Source organism: Megachile rotundata, chromosome 1, assembly GCF_050947335.1.
Source record: "Megachile rotundata isolate GNS110a chromosome 1, iyMegRotu1, whole genome shotgun sequence".
NCBI lineage: Eukaryota > Metazoa > Arthropoda > Insecta > Hymenoptera > Megachilidae > Megachile > Megachile rotundata.
Window position 1 is genome coordinate 1867846 of NC_134983.1, and position 27264 is coordinate 1895109.

At 27.6% G+C, this 27264-nt stretch overlaps 2 protein-coding genes across 11 annotated transcripts in view; one reads left to right on the plus strand and one right to left on the minus strand.

The window, feature by feature from the left end:
* The window catches only part of mnd (L-type amino acid transporter minidiscs), a 109341-nt gene extending 95591 nt beyond the window's left edge, over positions 1 to 13750 (minus strand). For 2 of the 4 annotated variants that reach the window (XR_013038933.1, XM_076534168.1), the window contains exon 1: positions 9789 to 10432. Coding sequence is in view for 3 of the 4 variants with exons in the window: in XM_076534168.1 (XP_076390283.1) it covers positions 9789 to 10050 (262 nt within the window). In the remaining variant the exon portion in view is untranslated. Of the gene's footprint in view, positions 1 to 9788; positions 10449 to 12970 lie in introns of those variants that run through there. The other 2 variants (XM_076534173.1, XM_076534182.1) reach the window with 2 other exon arrangements.
* A 3266-nt stretch (positions 13751 to 17016) lies between these two features.
* Positions 17017 to 27252, plus strand: DNApol-theta (DNA polymerase theta). Of its 7 annotated transcripts, XM_076534077.1 has the most exons (22): positions 17446 to 18172; positions 18688 to 18918; positions 18995 to 19248; positions 19312 to 19444; positions 19519 to 19720; positions 19801 to 19996; positions 20058 to 20227; positions 20303 to 20570; positions 20812 to 21142; positions 21223 to 21364; positions 21433 to 21676; positions 21756 to 21897; positions 21966 to 23979; positions 24044 to 24252; positions 24378 to 24579; positions 25069 to 25250; positions 25325 to 25444; positions 25735 to 26070; positions 26131 to 26185; positions 26276 to 26395; positions 26483 to 26709; positions 26838 to 27252. In XM_076534077.1, exons 1-22 carry the CDS (start codon positions 17558 to 17560, stop codon positions 26973 to 26975), a joined length of 6531 nt encoding a protein of 2176 aa, XP_076390192.1. In that variant the 5' UTR covers positions 17446 to 17557; the 3' UTR covers positions 26976 to 27252. The 7 variants fall into 7 exon arrangements, with proteins under 7 accessions (XP_076390198.1, XP_076390211.1, XP_012147238.1 ...); XM_076534083.1 differs by lacking the exon at positions 17446 to 18172 and adding an exon at positions 17017 to 17099 and having other exon boundaries at positions 26131 to 26395; XM_076534096.1 differs by lacking the exon at positions 17446 to 18172 and adding an exon at positions 17018 to 17099 and having other exon boundaries at positions 19012 to 19248; positions 26131 to 26395.
* Positions 27253 to 27264: the final 12 nt, after the last annotated feature.

The following is a 27264-nucleotide window of genomic DNA, read 5'->3' on the forward strand; positions in this document are numbered from 1 at the left end:
TTCCATAATGAAGAGTTTAACTTAATCTTATTTCCTACTAATTTTGTTTAAATATTGAAATTAAGTACTGTGTTTTTCCACGAGTTAACGATTATTGTGTTTTTCATACGAATTGTTAAAAGAATCAGTCTTAGTGAATTCATTAAATTGTTAATATTTATTTTATTAAAGTACATGTTTTATTTTTTATACATTCACGATAATAACAATTAATAAAAAATATATTTGTGCTTATTCTTAAAATTCGTTATAATATCAGCATAACCTAAAATTTGTTAATATACTTTTAATTATATATTACATTACAGAATTACATAAATTTTTCAGAATACTAAAGGGAAAGAAAAAAAAATGTTACGCACAGAAAGATGTTAGTAGAGCAGTAGAAGTTTTTAAAATTTTGTTACTAATTGCTAGTAAAAATTTTCATTTATCAAAATTAATCCAGGGAAAAAACTCATTATAATTAATTAAATGAATTTTTTATAAATAAAATGTTTTACAATCGTAATTATAATCGTGTGATAACATATACAAACATTTTTAACATCGATATCAGCTATTTTGATTCAAGTGAAATATGTTGTAGTGATATTCATAATTTATACTTATTTTCGTTTACACAAATAAACTATAGTTATAAAATTTTATTTCGTCAAGTATTTGTCAAATTGAAACAGACACATGTGTCTTCATATTTTTACGTAATTGAAACAGAGAATTGTTATCTGTACAGAAAAAAACGATTAGAACAATGTAATTGATAAAATGCTTGGAACTGGTAACAACGAATACACGTGTTTCTTAATGATTACCAGACAATGCTTTCAAAGATAGACAGAGGTCAATTGATTATATTATTCGAACCGAAACGAGGAGTTTCCGGGTAAATAAAGATATACATAGTCATTGATTTACGACGAAAAAATAATTCATGACTTTATATCTATTAGTTTTGAAAGAAATAAGATATTTTTAACAATTTAATGACAATACGAATGAATAATTTGAAATCCATAAACCAATCTTTTAAAATTAAAGACTTTTTGAATACAAATAATTTATTATTTTCAATATTAATCATTTTTTTTTAGTAATTACAACTATTTGTTTGTATTATTAAACGTAATTGTTTACCATACTGACAAATTCAATGTACAACAAAAATTTTTTTTTTAAATTCAACAATGCATTTTTTTCAAAACTATAAAGATCATACAATGAAGGTTTAAAAATCTTGACGAATTATAAAAAAAATATAAAATAATAATGGATTAGTTTTTATTTCGTACACTACATAGTACTATCGCAGATGTTAAATAAATATCAGGCTTATCATTACATCAAGATAAACATATAATTAACAAATCCACTGAAAAACATCGCAGGAAAGCGCTACTGAATTTTTACTTTTTGGAAAATTTTCAAATAAAATGTTTATCGTAAGATTATTATCATAATTGGTATTCAATTTTCAATTTCTATGCGTTCAATATTTTTCCCCAGCATTATAGACATCAAAAGTACACAAAAGTTATAACCAAAAGAAGTATTAATTATTTGAATACTCCTGCAACTATTGTGCACAGTGTCGTCCTTAGGACTTGCGATGCCCGCAACAAAAACTGATGTTGTACCTTTGAAATAACGAGAGTTTAATAACAATAAAATTGATCATGATTTATAAATATTATTTTCTTCGAAATTTTACACAGCATTATTTTTCTATATTGAAATAGAATTGGTCCAGAAATTAGTCCAAATAATGAATACATAGATAATGGGACATCGCTTTTACTGACTAATAGAAATATTTGAAGTACTATAACTAATAATGATGTATGAGTGAATAGTTTAATAAAAGCGAAAGAGTATTAGTTTTTTATGTGTTTTATGTGAATTCGTTAAAAAAATTTTAAATTATTAAATTTTTGTTAATTTTTAACATTGTTATCTATAATATTATATATATAATATTAAAAATTTGACTTTTTCTGTGTCTACTGGTCAATTTAATTCATTATGACAAATTATTACGAGAAGAAATTATTTTCTTGACTTTTTAAAACGAGGTAACGTTCAACCGAGCAGAAATCAGAACGTTCACCTTGCGTATAAGGAATTAATAGTTCTAACGCGTTCACTGAAAGGAAAGGAAATCAACAAGAAATTTGTAATTTAAAGTAGCACTGCCGTTTCATGATTATCTAAACAACTACTGTTATCGCTCAGTGGATTATAAAAGGTCAACATTTTTACCATATAATTTTGAAATTAATGAATTAGGAAATTTGCAAAACTTAAAAATTCCAAAATTCAAACATTTGTTCATTTCCTTTAAAAGGAAACTTTATTTACAGAGTTTAATCATTATGAAAATTAATTTTTTATGAAATATAATTACACAATATCGGACAATATCGAAAACATATACGTTATCTTCGATAAATTTGATCAAAATTACGAAATATGTTACAAATGTACCTTATCAATATCTGTCGGCTCAATCAGACTGTAGGAGGCAGAATTCAATTATCAATTGTCAGTATAAACAGTGTTCAAAGTATTTCCTATTTATTTGTTAATTTGATCTAAACAATAAATGAAATACTAACATTCTGCTCACGTTATTTAAGAAACAGTTTAGTAACTCAAGTTCATAAATTTATAATAAATACTTGACTTTATACTTCATTTTCGCTACCGTTATTGCTTAACAAAGTGCCATTTCTTGATCTTCCCATATAGGGCAGCAGTACTAAATATGACATATGCGCCCAACACGAGATCCTGTGTGGAAAAGTATTTCCACACAGAGGTGCTGTAATTTCATACAATAAATAACAACGTCGTTCTCGTGACACTTCCATTCATGCGGAAACGATTGTTCCTATATATTGTCATTAGCTTGCTTTTTCTCATCGTGAGGTCTTATAGTCATTTATAAAAGCAGCTTTATATAGCATTGAAGGTAAATTATTTGTAAAGTTAAACATTAATAAACTATTCTTAGATAAACGTTCTTTTTGAAACCAAACATGTTCTTAATATAAAACTAACTAAACTCTTACTAATTAGAAAGATAGTTTCCTAGTTAGATAAAATTATTTGTACCTTTATTATTGCTCACGTTGGAGAACAGTGGATACAATTTATAAAAATAGACCTATAAATATTTTAATGCCTTTATACACTCAACTGTTACAAAAAAACAGAAAGGTTTTTTAATATTAAATGATAATTTCTGATAAATGGTAAGTTTAGTTTTAGCAGGATCTTATATTAAATAATTTTTTCTAGATATTGGGATGTTTTTTTTTTTTTCAAAATTATTATGTAGTTTTTTATACTTTTGGACACAGAAATTTTAACCAAAGCTCATTTTTATTCAGAAAAGATGTTTTATAAGAGGACTTCAGTTGAGAAGGTTTTGTGAGTATTTCAACTCCTTCCAAAGTTCAAAAAATTTTTATTATATATCTCCGAAAATATATACTCTGAAAAAGAATTTGAAACAAAAACTGAAGTTTTTATACAACTCTGTAAAAAAAAGTAATATGTATAAATTGTTTGCGTAGACACATTGTTTGCCCTATTGAATATAATAAGTCTAAATGATATCCAAATTTAATATACTTGCGATGAAAAATCTGCGAAGAATCCTTGCACAAAGAAGAATGTATTATTGGTTCAACCAGTTTATGTGTATACAGTAATAATAAAAAAAGTACAGTAATAGTATGTATAATGTAACATTCTTTTTGTTCAAATTATATATTAACATATACCAAACTGAAACCAAATGTAAACAAAAAATATTAATTTTTTAATATCTTTATGATTTTAGACTATAGATTTATGTGAAAAATGTAAATAACATTTTTTGTAGACTCATTTGAAGCCTTTACTTTTCTCTAAAATCGATATTTCCAAAGATATACAACAAGTCTTTTCAAACTTTAAGGAGTGCGGAGTTTTCAAAGTCCTGTTGCGAAAAATCCTTTTAGGGACTTTCTTCTTTAATTAAGGATACAACTTCTCCTAATTACGCCCACATATTCTCTATGTTTAGAACCCTAACTTCTACAACATTACTACTTTTTTAAGAATACATATATATGAATGTATAACAAATGTTATAGCTCATTGTAACATAAATTTAATTTTTTATATTTAATCAAATAAATAGGATCTCATGTTCAATACGATTTTATGCTATTTACAATTTGTGTCCATGTAAATAACTTGGTTTTCACGCTGTTAATGATTCATTGCATAGTAAAAATCAACGTAAAAGGTTAAGATATCTGGTAAGGTCGTCTGTGTTGCAAGAACACGGTAACGAAGAGGAATGTTGTAGTGAATGTGAGTGTAGTAGTCAATCATAGTCGACATTTCAAAACACATCTGACAAAATGTATGTATTTAGAGAGCTGTGCAGTATTTTATACATGTTAGTATACATAAGTAAACCATCCGTAATTGCAATGGTTATTCATATCTTATATGTATGTATATTATGATAATTTTGTTTTCAAACCGTATTCTATCAGTATTTTGTGAGTTCTATTAATTGTGAGAATCCTGGAATATTGGCGATTATAGAGGAAATATAGTATACTATAATATACTTCTTGTTTAAGACAAATAAAAAATTGCGTAAAATGATAGAAACAAATGAAACTAAAATAAGGAGACAATATCATAAGGACTCTAGTAAACTTTTATATTAGATTTTTCGGAAAGTACTATTGGATTTTAATTTATTTAGTTTCAAAAAAAATCATGACGTTATGCTGGAAAAAGAATCGTATTGTTTTAGCTACTTTATTATTTATACACCATACCTTTTATTCCATAAATTGTCTAAATTTTGTTTACATTAAATGTGTTATTTGTAAACATTTATCAGAACATAGAAAAACTTAATCCACATATAATTTTTCTTCACGTTTTTATATATAGATTATTTACTACTGCAGCAGCTCAGAAAATTAATAAAACATGTATGTATAGAGCTTAATTAAGGCATAACCCACCGTACGCCGTTAATTTGAAAAGTTTCGTGAAGAAAATCAGTTCCTTGAAGTTGTCGAAAACTCTAGTCAAGTGAACATTCTCAGTAATGACTTTTTAAAATAAGTACTTTTCAGTAAAATCTACAGACCCAATGCGAATAAATTCAGTAAAAAATGAGTGCAATTATTAATTCGAGTATATCAAGTGCGAAACATGAAGTACATGAACATATCCTCCGTGTGTTATCATTCTTCCTACATACTTTAAAACATGAAGAAGAAAAACATCTAACTTCATTCTGTAGACCTTTCTTTTAAAGATCATAATTTAATCATACATTAAGAACACTTGGAAAAAAAGAAAAAAATATGGTGCGATACACACTTTAGTCAGTTTCAATAATAATGAAAAACAAGAAATATCTCAAAATTTTGTCTAATTAAAAAACGATATATTTCTTTTTTGTTTTATAACGATTTTTTTGTTTTATTTAAAAAAAAAAGTGGATAATAAAAATATTTTTCCTTATCATGTAGTTAAATATAAAAATCATAACATGGAGACAATCATTTCAAATAAATATTAATTTTAGGTCCTGAAATTTATATGCGATAGTTACAGATTTGTATTTTAGAATCATAACAACATTTACGGCTTGCTCATATTTCCCACACGAAATATTGAATTCACTCTTCTTTTCATTTCTTTAATTATTACCCGTTAAATAGAGATATCTCTACGCTTTATAATATTCTAAATTACAATATTCTATACTGGTAGCATAACATTAAAGCTTAAAATTTTATGTTGCGTTTTATATTCTACAAATTTTCGGATCATTGGCACGAGTAGATAGATTAAATTATAGCTATCATTATAGTTACTTATAGTTTTGATGTTTTTAACTACCATTGCAACGATAGAATACTCGCTAAAAACTTTTGCGATCTAATTCCCTATTTCTGTACAAATTAAATTGGAAATCTCAAAATTATAATACAACCTCCAATTCACCATTTATTACATCATGTAGTCGCAAACCGTCTTTTTCCATCTCTTTAAGAAATTCGATTTTGAAAAAAAATTAAGTTGTCAAACTAAAGAATTATTTTTATTTTCATAAAAGTCATACAAATTCTATTCGCAGGAAATATTTTTGCAGACTCTCACAAATACAACAATATATATTGTGATATCTTCTCTACGTACATGTATTTTTTATAATATTATAAACATTTTTATAATATAATATTATAAACATTTATATATTTTATATAATGTTATAAACATTTAAGTACATCTAAACAATGTTTAATGCGGGTGAGACACTAATCTACAAAAATGTTTAGAAATGCTTTCAATTTACTATAAGAGCTGTGGATCCAAGACAATATGTTATACTCCATGATAAAACAAATCTTCTATTTAAGAAAACCTTAAAAGAAAAGTACACGACAAACTTCATTTTTAATTGAAAAAATAAAATGGTTTTATAAAGCACGAATTACAACCAGTCAATATCGTCAATATCACTGATCATCTGATGCAACATCAGCGGACATTGGCGTTAAAGATCATTGTCAATAACTTCTGTCTTACAGAATTATTTTATTTTTTAATTCAAAGTAGTACATGTCCTGTAGTTTTCTTTGATAACTATTTCAACAAGAATATTTGCCTGATCACGTAATATATTAGATTTTATTACCGATCTACAGTTTTTGAAAATAAACTGAAAAATATGAGAACAAGTTAACGCAGGATAAATGTCCCGCATAATTTAATGCTCCGTTAACCGTGTATCTACAAGATACATGGTTAACTTTATAGATTATAGATAATAATTACAGATTTAATAATTTTAGAAATTGAAGATTTATAGCAGTTCTAGGAAGATGTTTCCGAAGCCCTTCTTAGAAATGGAATTAGCAGATTTCTCTTTTACAACTCCTAATCGCCATAGAATTGTTCTTCCGTCGAATTTGTATCTTGTTCCGCCTATATTTAAAACTTCATGTAAATAACGTTTGTTATGAATAATTTAATATAGAAATCAAAGCAGGTGATTCCTCCGACTAATTTCATAAATTTGTAAAGTATTTTGAATAAATAATGTAAGTTTTAACCTTAACACACATATATAAAATTTATTTGATAATATTTACTTAACTTGATAAAGTTGCTAAATCAAAAGCAAAGAAAAATAATCATAAGAACTTTAGTATATTAACATAATAAAAATAATAATTTATGAATAATGCATTTATTTAAAACATGTACCTGCTAGATACAATGCGACCGTGATGTTACAAATACTCGCGCGCCAACGGAGGTTTAAATACTTAACCAGTTAACTGAGGCGATCTTTTTGCAAAGCGCGCACCAGTGTGTGTCGCGATAATCAAACGATGACGAGTTAGCTCTCAAGAATTTATGAATCCATCTCAAATCATTTACACTTTTTATTTGTTTATTTCATTTCGTGTTGACTTCTAAACATTTTAAACATATTACAATTTACAAATATAATTTAGTTTTCACCAAAATTACAATTTAAATATTAAATTGTAGCAAAATTTTACGCATGATGGATATAGTCATGACAAAAAATTCTGTCATATCTCCATGACGGATATAGTCGTCAAACACATTTAACTGGTTAAATGTTTATAATATTACAAAAATATACATAATTTTATTTATTGAAGTCAACATAATTATTTTCCATGAGCAAAATTTGTTTTATCTATTTGAATTTAAAATATTAACTTTTTTTCAGTAACAGTAATTAATACATAAAAATCTGCAATTTTACATTAGAAGCATAAAAAAAGCTAAAATTTGTTGAGCAGCATTATCATGTATCCGTCCTGTAGTGTCACAAATTAGATAACGTCAGTAGTAGGTGATTCTAAGTTACCAACAGTACATATGCTGCACTTCGGTGTCATAAAAGTTGATAAACTTGAATTTTCTAATTTTCTAATTCGAAAATTTGTCAACTTTCAAATTTAGAAATTCAAGTTTCGATATTTAGAATCTTTCCTGACTATAATTTTTTAACCTGTTAACCGGGCGGGACGTATAAATACGTCAAACGTAAACTATAGCATGTACGGGTAGGACATGTAAATACGTCCTTAAAATAATTGCGCCCTGGAACGAGTGGGACTTATAGTTTCGTACAACAAAGGTATTAGTCATCGATACATGTTTCGGCAAGAATTTAAGACACGGAGAAAATCAGTATCATTTCGCTATTGAGAGTGGTGGACATGTTCTAAATAAAAAAAAAAAATAATAATATGAAAGTACGTTCTAGTGAAAGAGTTCGCGCCCGTTGTACGCTGCGTAATTAAAAAGGGAATTCCCCGGTTAACAGGTTAAATATTATAAATTTCATCGTACTTGGAAATTCTCATATTTAGAAACTTTTAAATTTAAAAATATTCAAATTTTCAAATCCAGACATTGCTAGATTTTTAAATTTAGAAAATTAAGATCCAAAATTTAGAAGATTACAAGTTTTGGAATTTATCAATTTTCAGATATATAAGTTTTTATATTTTCGAATTTTAAGTAGCATGCTTTATATCGTATATTTGCTGTCATAAATCCAGAAAGTTCTATGTTTTAATCGAATGTACACATGTAAAATAAAATATTATTGTGATCAGTCAATATCAGTCAATAGATTACGATTTATTTTAAATCTGTCGTTTTACACAATATTGTTATGCGATAACTTTCACTGCAATAATTGCAGTTTAAATTAAAACTTTCTGTACCATCACCTATAACTTTTTATAAGCCATTAAATTTTATTTTATGTTTTAAATTGTCTAAAACATAGACACATATTTATGTTACAATTGTCAAACTTAAGATTTCATTCTATTTGAATGAGATCTATATTTAAAAAATCTATACCTACTGTACACAGATGAACTAGATTTTACTAAACAGTCTGTTCGAAGAAAGGTGATGCAAGAACCGAAAACTCTGTCTACAGATCGACAGAAAGAACGCCAACGGTAAAATCAAAATATTTTATTGCAAATAATAGAAGATGTATAGAATTTCTGGATTAACATTACAAAGAAATATCTGCTGTTAAATAAACAAGATAATATTTTGACACGAGTAATGAATATCAACATATTTTATAATAAACTGATTGTACACGTGGCGTAAAATTACAATGTAAAGTGTGAACAATAAAAAAACTATATAATAAAAAATCGATAAAGAAAATATTACAATAAATTTTAACTAGAAAATAATATTACGATAATCCTGCATATAATTTTAATGAACACCACTAAGTTTTAGCTAAAGCATTATTACATTTAGAACTTTGTTCATTTTTTAACTTCAAATTAAATTTTCTGTCAAAAAATATTATATTAATGTAGCATGATCGAACAGATGGCAATTGGTAAATCATAATAGCAGAGGTAAATATTATTGGTGTATTCAAACACTGTTAAATTCAAATGAAATAAAAACATTTGAAGATAACAAACATTTCTTTTTGCTTGTAAATATATTAAAAAAATTTTAAATAAAAATTTGGAAAAAAACGTAGTTATTGAAAAGGTAAGGAATAATTTTAAATTTAAATTAATTTCCATTAAGATTAAAACGTTATCCGAAAACTCGAAAATTTTCGCATAAAAAATTATTACTTATTCTATCATTAGAAAATTATGTTTGAAAATTATTTGAACAATGCCCAACTCCGCATGGCAGCTAATTCTATTACTTACCTAATTCCGCATAGCAAAGCGCGCCGATCAACGACAAGACACCAGAAAAGACCCAGACGATCAAAGCCTGGCCAACACTACCGCTATTCAGTAAAACACCTTTCGGTGAAACAAAAATCCCGGCGCCAACGATGATACCCACAATGATTGCCACACCGTCCAATAACCCCAGTTCTTTTTTCAATTTCACAGCTTCCGTATCGTCGTCGGTCTTCGCGGGCCTCAGAACTTGCCTCTCGGCCGGCGCAACTTTATCCGGCATTGTGTCGTGTTTCAAGCTCTTCGAATATGTGCTAGTCGTGAGATACTTTCTCGTTAACGGCCGAAAAAGCACTGAACGGTACGAACATGTCGACCGGCACACAACTGATTTGCACGTGTGAAAACGAAGAAGAGGGAAAAAGAAACACACACAAACAATCACAGGCTTTGACCGCGTGGCGTCGTTCACTCGGCGGATACACGTGCGCGACTGCAGTTCCGTCTGCAATAGCGAAAATGGCGCCGCCTGTCGGTAATCATAATTTCCACACTTGACATGGCCCTGGGTACATAGTCTGCTATGGTATACAAACAGAATACTTTAGTCCTGTTTTGTTGAATTCACAATCAGCTAGTTTATTCTTACAGTAGCGCAGAAATTTGCATAATCTATGTATAAAATAATAATTTCTACCAGAATTTCAAATGACTAATTACATTTTTCATTTAATCATGGATAATGAGTCGACGTTTGCCACAAAATCGTCTTTTTTGAAATAAATCGGTCTATTTTTATTAAAAATGATTTATATCACATTTATGTTCTGTTGCAAATGAACAAAACTATTTTCTTGTAATCAAAAAATCATTTCGGATAACAGAATAGTTGTACATTAATTAAAAATGAATGTTTAATTTATGATTAACTTCTGTAATTAATAATTGAACTGCAATTACTATTTGAATGATTCTTTAACTGAAAATAAAAGTTTAATTTCTAGCTTAAATGTGTTAGAGATCGCAAGTTAATTTAGTTGAGGACTAAAAATTTGATTTCTAATTCACTTGTATGTAACATTAAAATTTATTTTTTAATCGAATCTCATGCAAGGAAAAATAAATTTTGCTCTTTTATTAATATTTCTTCAAATCAATAATTGCAAGTGAACTTTTAATTAAAGATTATTTAAATTACAAATAAAAATTTGTTCGCTGTAGCTAGATTTAATTAGAAAATAAAGTGTGACTTTAGTTAAATATTTCATTTCTTTGATGCTGCTACATCATCATGTTCCTATTATTAAATCGTCTTTAAAATTAATAACTATAACAAATTAGCATTATATGATTAACCATTGCTTTATTTACCAAATTTAATCAAATTAGATTAACACGATCTATATAGGATTATAAATATTTAAAAGCTATTGTTGATCAAAGCATTCGATTAGTAACATAATTTTAAACGAAAAATTAAATTTTAATTATCAATGTGAAGAAATTACAGTGAAAGATTAAATTAGACATGTACTTTCAACTATAATGTATTAAAAGAATGTTCAATAGATCGCTTTATTTATCTTATAAAATGATATAAAACAAAAATTAATCGCTTTCAGAAACGTGTATATTGTTAACTAAGAATTTTTTAATTATTTGTGCTGATATTTTATACAATGTACTGAATGATCTTCCGAAAATTTGTATTGAATTTCATTTGAGAAATGTATCTAAATTTAAAAGTTACTTTTTATAAATTATACTTATTGTTCCAAGAGAACACTATGATATATTTATCAAAGAATATTAACAGACCTTGACACAATTGCTAAATATATACAATTCTAAAACTTTATTGAATTTCTTTATAACTTCAGTTTTATTATTGTTATTTTAGTTTTTATTCAAATTGAACTGTTAATAATCAAAATTATTTAATTTTAATAAAACATTTGTTAATAGATAAATATTTGTCACAAGCTTTATATGTACATATATTCTAATGAAATGTTATATACATATATCATCTTTCTACTGAATTCACTGTAAAAATAAATGGTCACCCTATTTATGTACAAAGTTCCTTATCCTCACTTCCCCCACCCCGCCTTCCTCTTGATGTCATTGGTAATATTCATTAGCACCATGTCGCATTTGCATTATATACTGAGATTTCAGGCAAAATAGCTTTTAAACGTTTGTGGCAGTTGTTATCGAAATGTACTGTAAACAATAGACTTAATTAGAAAATCGGTAAATCAATTGTAGGACGACTATTTGCACTGATAACAAAATTAAAAACTATGTGTTGGTACTAATGTTTTAAAGGATATATTTAAAGTGTTGATTTTTCTTAAATTATTAGTAAATTTCATTTTAAGTGAGTAAAAAACCGTTTTTTATTTGAATTAAATGTATATTAAAAAATAAGACAAGATATTTTACCGTATAAACTCGTTATAATGCTACCTAACTACAAAATGATTTATTTTAACATTTGTTATTTCATTTATAAAATTGAAAATTATCGATTATACTTTATAACTACTCCATTTTTTAGTACTCATATTTCTTCTTTGTTTTTGCTTTTTTTTTAATGTACTACGAATGGTAGTACCGGTGATTATGAAACTGGTCTAACAATGTCACGTACTTTTTATTTGTACATATTTCAACTTCGTCGTTTTGGTGTTTAATAAATACGTGTACAGTATGGAACAAAATGCATATTTTGCGAGATATGTGTTCTTCTAATATAAAGCTTATCTATTATTGTAAAATTCCATAAATAATTTGTACAAAAATAGATTGTCTAATGTTTCATTTGTTACTGACCTTCTAGTTACGCACGAAGATGACTGTAAACCACAACACAAATTTGCAAAAATTGTGTCACGATGTTTAAATATAAATTAACGTGATAATAATAAAAAAATTCAGTTATTTAAAGCTTTCTAACTTAGACGACGTTCATAATCACCAGCATAATCACAATTGTTTATTTTCAAAGAAAAAATATCCACGTTACAAGTTTAAATTAACGCCTTGTTTTCATTGTACATGTTAATATTGATTGGAAATTTTTTGTAATTAATTTTTAATATTGTACTGAATTCATCATGAAAATAAATGGTCACTCTACTTAATAACATCCGAACCGAATAGTAACCTTCAAACGTGATATTTGGAAACTATAATACCATCAAGTCGAATATTTTCTTCTTCGTCGTGAAAATGAGAAATTATAGTACAGGAAGAACTATGATAAAGTGATGCATCATGGACATCGAAACAGTTCACACGACTTAACACGTATGGAATTGAGTCGTGTTTTGCACTAATGCGGACACGCGTGTTATTCGTGTTTTCGTAATCCGAGATTTGTCACTGATCTACATTGTGTATATTTTAGCAATTATGCAACCAGTATGAACGAGTCTAAGAATCGTTTGCATGCGTGACTATTTTGATCAATGTTTTGGTCAAGTTTGGATTCCGCTTTGACAACATTTGTCTTGTTTTTGCACACGATCGCGAGTGAGAAATAAAAAAAACACTGAGATTTCGTTTAGTAGAACTGCACTGCACAATAATGCCACCCATACTGCGTGCTAATGCATTACGTCGAAACCCTCGGAAGGAGACATTACATTAGCGTCGGCTCTACATTGAAAACAAAGTGTAAATCTACGAATTGTTTGAGTGTAGATAAATGTTCATAAAAAATACTGATAAAAGATGTGATTATCAATCAACCAAATATGTCACATTTATTATGTCGTGAATTAATGAGCAACTTTTTGTTGATGTATTATACAAAACGCTTTGTTTTTTAAATTTATATTTTATATTATAAGTCTTTTATTTAAAATAAATTATTTATGCGATGAATTTGTTTACTTAAAGAGTATATGTATGTAGCTTATTAGCCGCAATCAGTAGTTTATCGTTGCCAAATTCTGTGGTCTACACCAGTGTCTACGTCCGTCGAGTCAGTACTATACGCTTTCTTTTATATTTTTATATTAATAAAATATGAAATTTGTATTTGATCTTTGGTAAAGTATATCTGTATACAGTAAAATAACAATTCTCTTTTAATGAAAGCCCATAATTATTCTTCTGTAATAGCATGTATTAATTAATTTATAATAAAAAACTGAAAAAGATATCGAATCAAGTGGGAATGTTAAATTAATATGTTTGTAATTTGATTTATAAGTAGCTTTGACATTTAATAGATTAGATAATGAGTATGATCTAATTCAACATTGTTACTATAACTATTACTTCATAGAAAATGAAAATTAAATAATCTATATGTGTTAATTTTAATATTACTACTAATTTCTAATTTGCGCGGAAAACATTCAGAAATTGTTAAGTAAGAAAAGTTTACTCTTGAAATTAGGATAAATTTAAAATTTTTTTTATGAACGCGAAAAATTTTTAGATATCAATTTTTCAACATATTATTTACAAAATTTAATAACCACTAAATTATAAATAGAACAAATATTTTTATTATATTTATGATTCTAACTACTTTAAGAACACAATCTGTCTATTGTCGACATCTGTCGGGTAACTCATTTATTCATATCAATACCGCCCGATAGATCGGATAAGTAACCAGTATATAGAAATTAGCTGTTTTTAATCAAAATTGTTACTGTTAATATGTTCATTTTAACTCAGATACTGTTTAAGTACAAACATATGCAAGGATAAATATGATAATGATATAAATTACATGATTTACATCACGGTATGTGTTAATACTAGTCTCTGATATTATATGTACATATATCAACCGAATGAAATTATATATAGCAGAAACGTAATACAATGCAAATAAAGCAGTAAACTACATAACATCATGAGTACGGAATTTTGCTTTTTCGTGGTAACAGTGTAACATTTATGTAACGAGTACATAAAGATTACAAACATAAAACATGATCAGAACACAAAGATGCAATATTTGTACTATTTTTGATGTTAATTTTAAATTCATTAAATTGTATAACTGTGCAAAATGTTGCAACAATAATATTTATGAATTAAATTACAAGACAGTGATAGCTATGTTTTTTCATTTAATTTCAATTATCAATTGTTATGAACAAAGATGTAAATTAGAAACTAATTACGTCACATATTATTGAATAAATATTAGTGAACCCTAACTTATTTAAAAACAGGGTATAATTTTGAAGTTACATTGAAATATCGTTTGATTATGTTACCATTTAGAATAGTGGAATTAATACTTATTTAAATACAATTTTAATAGCTCTTCAAGTATGTCATTAGTTACTTGCAATTAAATTTAAGATTTAAATACTTAGAAAATTTTATTTTTAAATCAAATTAATTTTTAGAAATTCTCTTATCCATTAATTGAGCAAACTTCCGAGAATTGATCGCGACCGATTTGCTGACATTTTGTAAATAGTTTCATTTTGCATATAAATAATGTTTGTGAGAAGAATTTTTGACAACTCGAATAAAAAATACTTCCATTTTAATAGCACTTCCCATTTTACCGACATAATACAATAGGATAGCATCATAGATTCGAAACAGAATAGAACTTTTATTTAATGTATTTTCCTGATTTCGGTTTTTTGGATGCTAAAGCCTCAATAGAAATGTTATAGTTTGATAGTTTTTACAATTTTATAGTTCTATTTAATTGTATTAATATTGTGCTAATATTGTACTAACCAAAGAATTATTGAGGTCATCCTGATTTTTTGCAGTAGCAGAGTAGGACAACGATTTTATTGACAGAAGGCTCGATTTTCTTCAGTTTTTATTAAAATCGAGATAATTTCCACAGTATTTGTGATACATCATTACTACAATCTAATAAAACCCAGTAAAATAGTACAATGAAGAAATCTTATTTTTTATAGTACAATCTTTTTGATTTTCACACTTTACTTAAATATGAAACACCTTAGACAATTTTTCTCAATGAAATAATGTTTGAAACAAACAGTACAAGATACTCAGAAGAAAATGACTTTTTCAAGAAAAGGGTGCTATTTTAAAAATCCATATACTCAATCTTTTTCGGGAACGGTCCCAAATATTAAAGAATTTTCAACGATACAATATGGTATACGCAAAGAGTAGGGATCCTACTCTGTGGTATATGGTTAGTACAAACTGGTATAAAAAGAATTTTTCAATTTCCCTAAAAAAGGAAGACTAACTTCATACGGCAAAAGCTTCCGAAAACCGTCATGTACTGATATCGGCCAAGTTTTGTAAACAAGCTCTTTTTTGCAAAAGAAGATATTTACAATAATGGTTTTTGGCGACTTGAAAGAAAATTTTGTGCCATTTTTATGTCATTCCCTGCATTGCCAAGAAAGCACAGTGTAATCACAAAATAGGGATACCTATTCTTTGATATAATGAGCGAAGTGTTTCAAATACATGATTCGCACCTTCAGACCCAAAGAGTAGGAATGGAACCTTGTTTATTCTGTGTTCGGACCCATGGTATACACATTGCAAACTCATGTACATGTAGATAGTACAATACATTCACATTATACGATATTACTTTCTTCACTAAAAACTGTCATAAACCTGTTCCGATACTATTTCCATGTAGACAATTCATCTATGAACCGTCGGCAAAGCAGGGAATTATATGAAAACAGTATATCTTTTTTCGAGTTGCCAGAAATCGTTTTCACAAATGTTATCTTCTGCAAAAGCGAGCTTATTTGTAAAAATTTACATAGTGTAGAACATGATGGAGAACTTTTGACGTTCCGAATGCGTGTTTTTCTCCTAACCAAAAACACAATAAATAGACAAAGAAGTCGACGAACTTCTGCAAATTACCGCATGAGAGCACACTAGTAGTTTTTCGGTGCACCAAAACAAGCTTTTTAAATAATAATTGATCAAATATACGTTAATCATTAAGCAAACGAAAGCAATTTCGATTAATAAAATATATTCATACGAAACACATACCGGAAAAAGTTATATGATTCTAATTGAAAGCTTTTATCTAATATAAGTTGTTACATTATTAATATACCATTATATTCTATAAATATATCAATAGAATTCAGTATAACATTATTTTAATCTTATATACTTATCACATCACCTGTTGTAACAATTCCTTCATTTTTTTTCACCCTGTATAAGATCCTGTAGGTAAAAACTTGGAGTAGAAGGGTAACATTAGTACCGAGAAGTGTAGTACCAATTACAGAACCATTTTCTCTAGTAGATCCCTAGAAATATTCTGAAATGTTTTTTCCGATTAGCCACGTGATGTATTTTAAACTTTGTGTATGTTTATAATAGCTTAAATTTTATTTGAAGTTTATATTCCGTAAAATGAAAAAACACTGTGAAAAAGAATGTCTAATTATCTGGCAATTCATATAAATTACATGAATTCTTTACTACATAGTGTTTCATAGTGTTTAAAAATAGTATGAAGCAACAATAATATTTACAATAATGAATTACTAAAAATTATTTTCATCAATATGCTTTACAGTTACATGATTATTTATAAAATATTTAAATAATGAATTTTAATTGTACATATATAATCGTTTGATTTGTAAATATGAAGATGAAATTGTTTAATTACAAAAAATCATGATGAATTATAACAAAGTATGTAGATATAATATTGTATAATCATGAATGAATTTTATATGGATATTATTGAAAAACATATATATTATGATTGCAATGATTTAAATGATAACTTGTAATCTTAAGTCAAAAATAATAAAATGGAATCTATTAGTAAAATACCATCCTTCGGGGATAACACTTTATCTGCCTGTATTCAGGCTGAAATGAAAAATACAAATAGTATTGATGATGATAGTGATATGCAGGCACATATCAAAAATAGTATTTTTAGTTCTAAGGTAGCTAATAATGCAATGGGTATTAAATCCACCTGGAATCAGAATACTTCAAAATGTAAAGAATTAAAAACAAAAAATGCAACAAGATTAAAAGTTAATAGCAAAACTACTGCATCCACAAGATCAAGAATTAAAACAGTTACTTCTTTGAAAAGTAATTGTAGTTCATCAAAGGATGGTAAAGAAAACACAAACATTAATTGTTCAAAAAGTGATATTTCTTTAAATTCAAATACATTATTAAAACAATGTAATAAATCTGAATTGTCGATTTTGCATGTTACTAGCAATAGTATTAAAATTAGTGCTTTATCTAAAACAATAAATAATACAACCAATGTAAAATTATCTAATAGTGGCACTATAACAAATAACGAAGAGAAATCTTCAATAGTAATTCCTTCTACTTCTGCTATTAATACTCAAGATAGGTACAAGTTAGCTTCTTGGGGTTTACCACCAAATATACTTCGGGTAATGTATTAAGTTATTTTTTTGAGATAAACCTGTTTTATAAACAAGTAAAATAAACAAAATTCAACATGTATGCCATATATTCAAATAGTATTTTAATGCGGTATTCAAATAAAAAAAACCATAAAATTGGCCTTTACAGTCACTTAATGTTAATTTGGTCAAAAACATTTTAATTATTATAAAAAAAGAATTTCCAAAAAGTGCATATTTAACTGATGCAGGTCTTCTACCAGCTCCAGAAAATATGGATGTCACTATTTTTTATTCGTGTGAAAGAATTATTTAAAGTATGCACAGATATTGTTAATTCATACTTTTCAACTATGAAGGCTGGATGATTACAGTAGCAAGAAGTGCATTTGATGTACTTTAATAGGATAGATATTTATTTTCAATTATCATAAATTTGTTTGTAGTTCTAGTGTATATATCCCTGTGGAACAGATTGCATGATATTTTTTGGTCCTTTACCATAAATTATATTTATTAAAAGTAATATTGGCGTTTTACAGAAATATGAATCACGAGGAATAACAACTATGTTTCCTTGGCAAGTGGAATGTTTATCAAATCATAAAGTCATTGAAGAGCAATGCAATCTTGTGTATTCTGCCCCAACATCAGCTGGAAAAACCTTAGTAGCAGAAATTCTGATGATAAAAACAATATTAGAAAGACACAAAAAAGCAATTTTTATCTTGCCATTTGTTTCTGTTGTTAGAGAAAAAATGTATTATTTTCAAGTAAGATTTATCTGGATAAATTAGCCTTATAACAATTATATATGTATATTTTAATTTTATAGTTCTAATTTAATAGGATTTACTGTCTGACAGTGGAATTTGTGTACAAGGATTTATGGGTGGTATTGCTCCACGTGGAGGATTTGCTGCTACTCATGTTGCAATAGCAACAATTGAAAAAGCAAACTCCTTAATAAATCGTCTAATGGAAGAAAATGAACTAGTCAATTTAGGAGCTGTAGTGATAGATGAATTGCATCTTGTTGGTGATCCAAATCGTGGTTACCTACTTGAATTACTATTAACTAAATTGAAATATATGACAATTAGGTAATTAAAATATATTTATTATTAGTTTAAGAGAACAAAAATTTTTATTTTGCCCTTTTACAGGAATGAAAATATTAATGTACAATTGATTGGTATGTCTGCTACACTTCCAAATCTATCTCTTTTAGCTGATTGGTTAAATGCTGAACTGTACAAAACGGAATTCAGACCTGTACCTCTAAATGAACAATGCAAAGTATTATATTACACTAAAAATTGTTAACATTTACTCATATTAAATTTTCATAACAGAAGTTATTATTGCTTTAGATGGGGAAAAATATTTATGACAATGAATTACATTTAATCAGAACTCTGATACCAATACCAGAATTAACTGCGGATTCCGGAGATATTCTTCATTTATGTATTGAAACAATATCTGATGGACATAGTATATTGATTTTTTGTCCAACAAAAAATTGGTGTGAAAAACTAGCTGAACATATAGCTTCTATGTTTTATAAATTAGGTCTATTTAATAATTTTATCTTTATGTTTCTAATGCAATTCATTATTATAAAAATATATAAGTAAATATTGTATTTTTAGGCAAAGAAGATACAAAACTCGCAGAAATTTTACGGCATCAATTGGATTCTACATTAATCTCTGAAACGTTGGAACAATTAAGACGAAGTCCAATAGGTTTAGATAACATATTAAAAAATACAGTTTCATTTGGAACAGCTTTTCATCATGCTGGTCTTACAATGGATGAACGTGATATTATAGAAGGAGCTTTTAGGTATATAGTGGAATTTTTATGAATATTCAGAAAAATGCAATTTGACATTATATAATTTTAGATCAGGATCTTTAAGAGTTCTTGTTGCAACATCAACTTTAAGTAGCGGAGTAAATTTACCAGCAAGACGAGTAATTATCAGATCACCAATATTTAATGGGAAAGTATTAGATAGCCTTACCTATAGGCAAATGATAGGACGTGCAGGTAGAATGGGAAAAGATACAGCAGGTAAAATAAAATTGTAGATTATAAAATTAAATGATTACTATGTGTTTTAATGTAATGTAACTTCTGTATTCATAGGAGAAAGTATATTAATTTGTGAATCACATGAACAGAAAGCAGCCAAAGCATTATTATCAGCTGCTTTAAAACCAATTGAGTCCTGTCTTGAAAATTCAGGCCCCTTAATTAGAGCTCTTTTGGAAGCTATAGCTAGTGAAGTTGTATACACGCCATCGGATCTTGAATTATACACTAAATGTACTTTAATAAGTATGGATAGTGAACATGACTCAAAAGATCCTTCAAATGAAGCTATCAAATTTTTAATAGATAATGAATTTTTATTGTACGTTAATTTTTGGTAAACATATAATGTAAGCTATACTAATTTCGGCACCAAATAACTGGTTTATTTTATTCTATTATCTTTGCTAATCAATTTTCACACTTTTTTAATATTCCCTAAATAAATTTGAATGTTTGATAAAGAACTTTAACGTAAAGTGTCAGTCATTATGTAATTTATCCTTCTAAGAAACTTTTATAGTAATTTCTGTCTATATTTTATGTAATATAATATTGTTTAGACTACAAAACACAGAAGACGGACATAGATGGGTAGCTACAGCTTTTGGAAAAGCATGTTTAGCAGCTTCGATACCACCTAGAGAGGGTTTGTTCTTACTTGAAGAACTTCAGAAAGCAAGACGATGTTTTGTTTTGGATACTGAATTACATGTAGTGTATTTAGTAACACCTGTTAACTCTGGAAGTCAAATTGGAGCAATCGACTGGATGACTTTTCTAGAATTGTGGAAAATGTTATCAGAAAGTGAACGCAGAGTTGGACAACTTGTTGGTGTAGAAGAGAGATTCTTAACATCAGCTATTAAGGGGATAGTGCGACCAGGAAAATCAGTGAATTATTTAATATATATTAATAAACAATCTTAATTTACAATTGTATATATCAAATAATTTTGATATTTTAATTTTAGCTTAATATACATAGAAGATTTTATACTGCATTAGCTTTACATGATTTGGTACGAGAAATGCCTCTTGGTACAGTTTGTAAAAAATACGGTTGTTGCCGTGGAGTTCTTCAAAGTTTACAACAGTCTGCTTCTACATTTGCCGGTAATATTTTGCTCTACAAAAAAAAGACTTCATGTACTAATGTCAGTATACTTTACATGTATTTCTAGGAATGGTCACGCAATTCTGTAAACAGTTAGGCTGGGACTGCATGGAGTTATTAGTATCGCAATTCCAGGCTCGTTTACAATTTGGTGTCTGTAGAGAATTATTAGACTTATTACGCCTTCCAATGTTAAATGGATTACGTGCTAGAAGTCTTTATAAACAAGGAATTACCTGTGTCGCAGATTTAGCTGTTGCTAATGAACTTGATGTTGAACGTGCACTTTATAAAGCACTTCCTTTTGAAAGGTTTTTTATGCACATGTTTTAGTAGTATTCAAAGCTAATGATAATTTAAATAGAGTACATATTTCAAATCATATTTTAGTGGAAAAGAACACGATGGTGAAGATGAATCAGAAGCTATAAAACGAAATAAAATGAGAACAGTATTTGTTACTGGAAGAGATGGCTTAACGCCTCATGAAGCAGCAGTTATGCTAGTGCAAGAAGCTAGAGCACTAGTTAGGGTACGTTATTGTTAAAATTAATTTCATTTTTGAATCGCATTCAAATTAAATAACTCCTTTATTTACAGAACGAACTGAAATTGCAAGATATGTCATGGAAGCAGAATGAAGAATCTATTTTTACTAATGAATCTCGTTCAAAAACAAATATGCAACAGAATAATTTTCAGACTACAACAAATGCAAGCATACGTGCAAAAACTGAAACTTCTGCACATAATAATTCTGAAATAAAAATTCATTCGAGTGAAAAACTACTTGCAAAGGAAGAAAAACAAAATTTATGTTCATTCACTAGTAAGAGTCTTGAATGTATTAACGAAGAAGATACTTTGCACGAATCGTGTAGAATTAAACGATCCGATACAGATATAGATGTCGTTAATGAAATTGAAAATGTTAAAGATTCTAAATGTAACGTAGAAAATGTAATGCAAGAAAGTAATAATATCAAACTTACCGATCAATTATTGCAAATAGATATTCCAGAACTGTTTAATTCTTCAAATGGAAAACTTTCTTTTGATTTTTTTGAATCTAGTAGCCCTAAACTACTACATGAAATTAAACAAAGACAAAGTGATGAATCACTAATTAGCTTCAAGGGTATTAAAAAAAATTGTACTCAAAATATTACCCTTAAAAATTCGCTAGACAACGGACAAAAAACTCAAAATAAAAGTGAGGTACCTAGTAAAAAAATTAGAACTTCGGATAAAACAGATTCCACAACACCAGTTTGTGTAAATGCAATGACTCGTATGTCAAGTTTAGAGAATAATACAAAATCAGCAATTTCAAGAAGTCCCAGTTTATTTGATGATAGTTTGAATCTTGATTCACAAATGTATAATGTTCTTGAACAAAACATTGTTGATTCTTTACATTTTTCAGAATTTGAGGAAACTAAATCACCTGCTCACAAATTAGAAACAGAAAGTAAAATATTGACAAATTTACAGATTACTAAAACATCTAATAGCAACATTCAAATAAATAATCATGAAACTAATAATTCAGTAAACTTTACAAGTTCGAAGCATAATATATTTTTTTGGAAGGACGATTCGTGGAACGAATCGAAAAAAGTCGCGGAAAGGATAAATCAAGTTCATGTCCAAGATGAAAAAGAGCTATCATTTAAACACAATATTAGAAATATAAAAAATATAAATTTGAAAAATATAGAAACTACTGGAGTGAATAATTTTACACCTGAAATGAAGAAAAAATATGACACGAAATTAGAAAATTCTGTGAATATTTCTAATGATTTAAAGAAGATATCTCAGAAGCGTAGATTTAAAGATATTGCAGTTGCAAAATCACCTGTGGCAAATGTAGTTTTTAGTAAAAATCGTGGCGGATCATTAGATTCAAATAAGTCAGATTCAGATGATATTATTGTTGCTTCACAAAATATGAATTCACCTGCTGCAAGTATAAAAATAAGAAGTAAATTAGATTCTGAACGAAAGCTAAAGTTATGTGCTCAAAAAGCTGTTAATTATACACCCGTTAATGTCAAAAAGTCATATACAGCAGGTGTTCCAAAATCAATACAAATTGAAAAATGCAATATTACCAAAAAATTAAGTGAAATATTTACAAGAAAGGTATTAACTAGTAAAGATTGCAGCACAGATAGTGTAATCTCAAATTCAGATGAAGATACTCCTAAAAAATCAATGAAAACATTGCAGAAATCTCAGATAAACGTAAAAAAGACTCCCAAGAATTCGGAAATATGCTTGCAAGCTAAAGAACTTGGAGGTGGCATCAGTAAAATGAGCAACTGGAATACGTTAAATATTATAAAAGTTGGGAGTGATAGAAGCACATTTAATTTATTTAAACGTGAAGTTATGCAAAAACGATATATTTCTTTAGCATTGAGTTGTGAAATGTATATTGACAATGGTAATAACATAGGTTCTAAAATTATCGATTCCGTAAATCCTCAAAGGAAAAAGAGAACTAAAAGAATAGAAAATTATGCTCATGGAAATAAAAAGTTGAATGGTGTTGCTATTGCTTGGGAAAGCAATATTGCATACTATATTTCTTTTTTTAATGAACAAGGTATTCAAAATTAAATTAACGTTATTTTTAATTTTTAACATTCTTGTAAAATAATGTTTTTCAGATTTAAAAATTCCAGGAAAGGAACAAATGAAATTACTCAAAGACATAGTTTCTAATACATCGTTATATGTAAAGTGTTTCGCAACTAAGGAAATATTTAAAACTTTGTACGAATGTTGCAGTATTTCTGCGTCCTGCAGATTTTTAGATCCAAAAGTAGCAAATTGGTTATGTGATAGCACTATTCATGAAAAGACTTTTAATGAAATGGTAAAACGAATATCATTTTTTAATTTTAACTATATTCAAGTATTTATTGAGGATAAAATTATATTTGATGTAATACATTTTATAGCAACTATGATATATAATAAATACACATAATATATGAACAGGTAGAGGAATATTTTCCACAAGGACGTTCTATAACAAAGCAAATATCTGCATGTTATGATATAGGACCTGGACTAAATATCAAGAGTTCAATTCCAGGAGAATTTAGAGCATCTGCTGAAGCTATACTTACATGGCATATAACAGATAAACTTTTAAATAAATTAGGAGAAATTCATTCATCATTGCCAAATACATTTAAAGGTACTGGTATTGTATAATTTCTTTTAGTGGTATTTGTGTTTGTTTGCTTCTACATGTAATGGATTCCGATTAATTGTGCCTTTCGGTTATATATTTAGTCCAAATACAAAAGAACAGAAATAAAATGTTTTGCTTTCGATTTGATTAAATGGAACATACTGCTGTTTTATTGGGATAGTTCACACTCGTACAGTTTACGGTTGAAAATACAGTAAAGCTTATTATGAAGTAGGGATAGTGATTGGAAGTATAAACAAAGCTCGAACGTAGGCAAAAATAACATGAATAAATGAAAAAAACTGTAAATATCAAATTCATATTAAAGTGGGATCATGTTACATATTTTTCTTAATAAATAGTTCTTGGCTTTATTTTTTATTTTATTCAGATTTTGTATGTTGAAATACGCTTTGTTAGGTCCTAGGGTTTTCCAATTAACCGGAATCCACTATATTAATTTATTTTAACAAATCTTAAATATATTTGCAGATATTGAAATGAGAATAATAATCTCACTAGCTTGTATGGAATTAAATGGCTTAGGTGTATCTTTAAAATCATTACAAGATTTGTCTTCTATTGTACGTAAAGAAATGACATCGTTAGAAGAACGAGCGTATGCACTGTGTGGGAAGAAATTCAATTTCTCTTCGTCTAAGGAAATTGGGAAGGTTTATATATAAATCTAAAGTATATTTTATTTATATTTTGTCCAAATTTACAAATAATATTATTAATTTTTTAGATTTTAGGACTATATAATGGGAAAAAAATTAGTGTAAATAAAGCTGTATTAGGACATTCTGACCATCCTGTATCAACTCTTATTATGTCATGGCGCAAATTGAATGCAACTCAAACTAAGGTGGGTTTAACATCGAGTGCAAGCACACAAAAATCATGATAAAAATATTTGCTAAATATGCAAATTATGATACTGTCCAGCTCTTTTATGCTGGATCATATGCTATAACTTCAAACTGATACAAGTAAATCATGAATTGTAAATGTACAAATTAGTTAATGATCAAAAAACAATTCGTGTAGTAGTAAAAACTGCGTGGCTGTTTGTATAAAAGCATTCAATTATATCAGTTACATATGTCTAAATAATGTAGTATAATCAGATAAAAATTCAATTTATTTTATTTATAGATTATATATCCACTACTAAACCTAGCTCAACACGGCTGTCGTATTCATGGTAACTGTGTTACCAATACACTAACTGGTAGAATATCTATGCACGAGCCAAATTTGCAAAACATACCAAAGGATTTTACTTCTGAAGATGGTAGTTTTACAATAAGTGTTCGAATGGCGTTTGTTCCCGCTGTAGGAAATGTTATATTATCAGCAGACTATTGTCAACTTGAATTAAGAATATTAACTCATTTTTCAAAAGATGAAACATTATGTGATATTATGACTAAATCCGGTGACATTTTTAAAAATATAGCAGCCAATTGGAATCATGTCTCTGAAGATCAGGTATGTCGACGATACTATTCGATATAAATGATAACTATTCCAATGTATTTCTATTAATAGGTCGATGATACGATGCGTCAACATACCAAACAATTATGTTATGGAATGATTTATGGTATGGGAGTAAAAGCACTTGCTGAAAGTTTATCTGTAGATGAACTAAAAGCCAAAGAATTTTTAGAATCATTTATGAATGCATATTCAGGTATATCTAAGTGGTTGGATAATGTCGTAGAAGAAGCTCGAATAAATGGATACATAACAACCATTTTTGAAAGACGTAGAATGCTGCCAGCATTAACGAGTACAAATACAGCAGAAAAATGTAAACTTTTTTTTAGTACTAACAATGCTGTAACATGGCGTGTTAAATTAAAATACATATAAATAAACTCTTGTCATTTTTTTGCAGCCCAAGCAGAACGTCAAGCAGTAAATACTAAAGTTCAGGGGTCTGCAGCTGATATTACAAAAAAAGCAATGGTAAATATCGAGGAAAGAATAAAATGTGAATTTCCAACTTCAGTAGCTATTATGCCTACTGTTAGTCCTATTCGCAAGTTAAGAAGTAATAGCAGAGAAGCACAACAAAGAGGTGGTTTTTTAATATTACAACTTCATGATGAATTATTATATGAAGTAAGTATTTTATTTTGTTCATTTAAAATTTCTTATGGTCCACAATATGATATGAATTTTTCATTTGAACAAAGTTTCCAATTTCCAAAAAAATTGCACAAACATCTGTAATTTGTTCTTTGCTTTAGGTAAATATAAATGATTTAAGGCAGGTAGCAACAATTGTAAAGGAAGAAATGGAACAAGCATGCCAACTTATAGTACCATTGCCGGTAAAACTTAAAGTTGGATCTGCATGGGGAGATCTTTGTGAATATAATCTTTAACGTTAATCTATTTACTTTTCCTATTGATAATAGCAATATTTATACATATATAGTTTTAAACAGAAATCATATTAATCATGTTCAATTTTTATTACACAAAATATTTATTAAATTTTAATATTATGCATTGTAGCATATATTTATAATGATACAAATTGTACATATTTATACTATTTTTTAGTTTACAACTTTAAATAATCAATTTTATAATAAAATTATATAAATAATTTGTATTTGTTGATCATAAAAAAATATTTAAATAACAAAATAGTTTGTATGTTTTTACTTA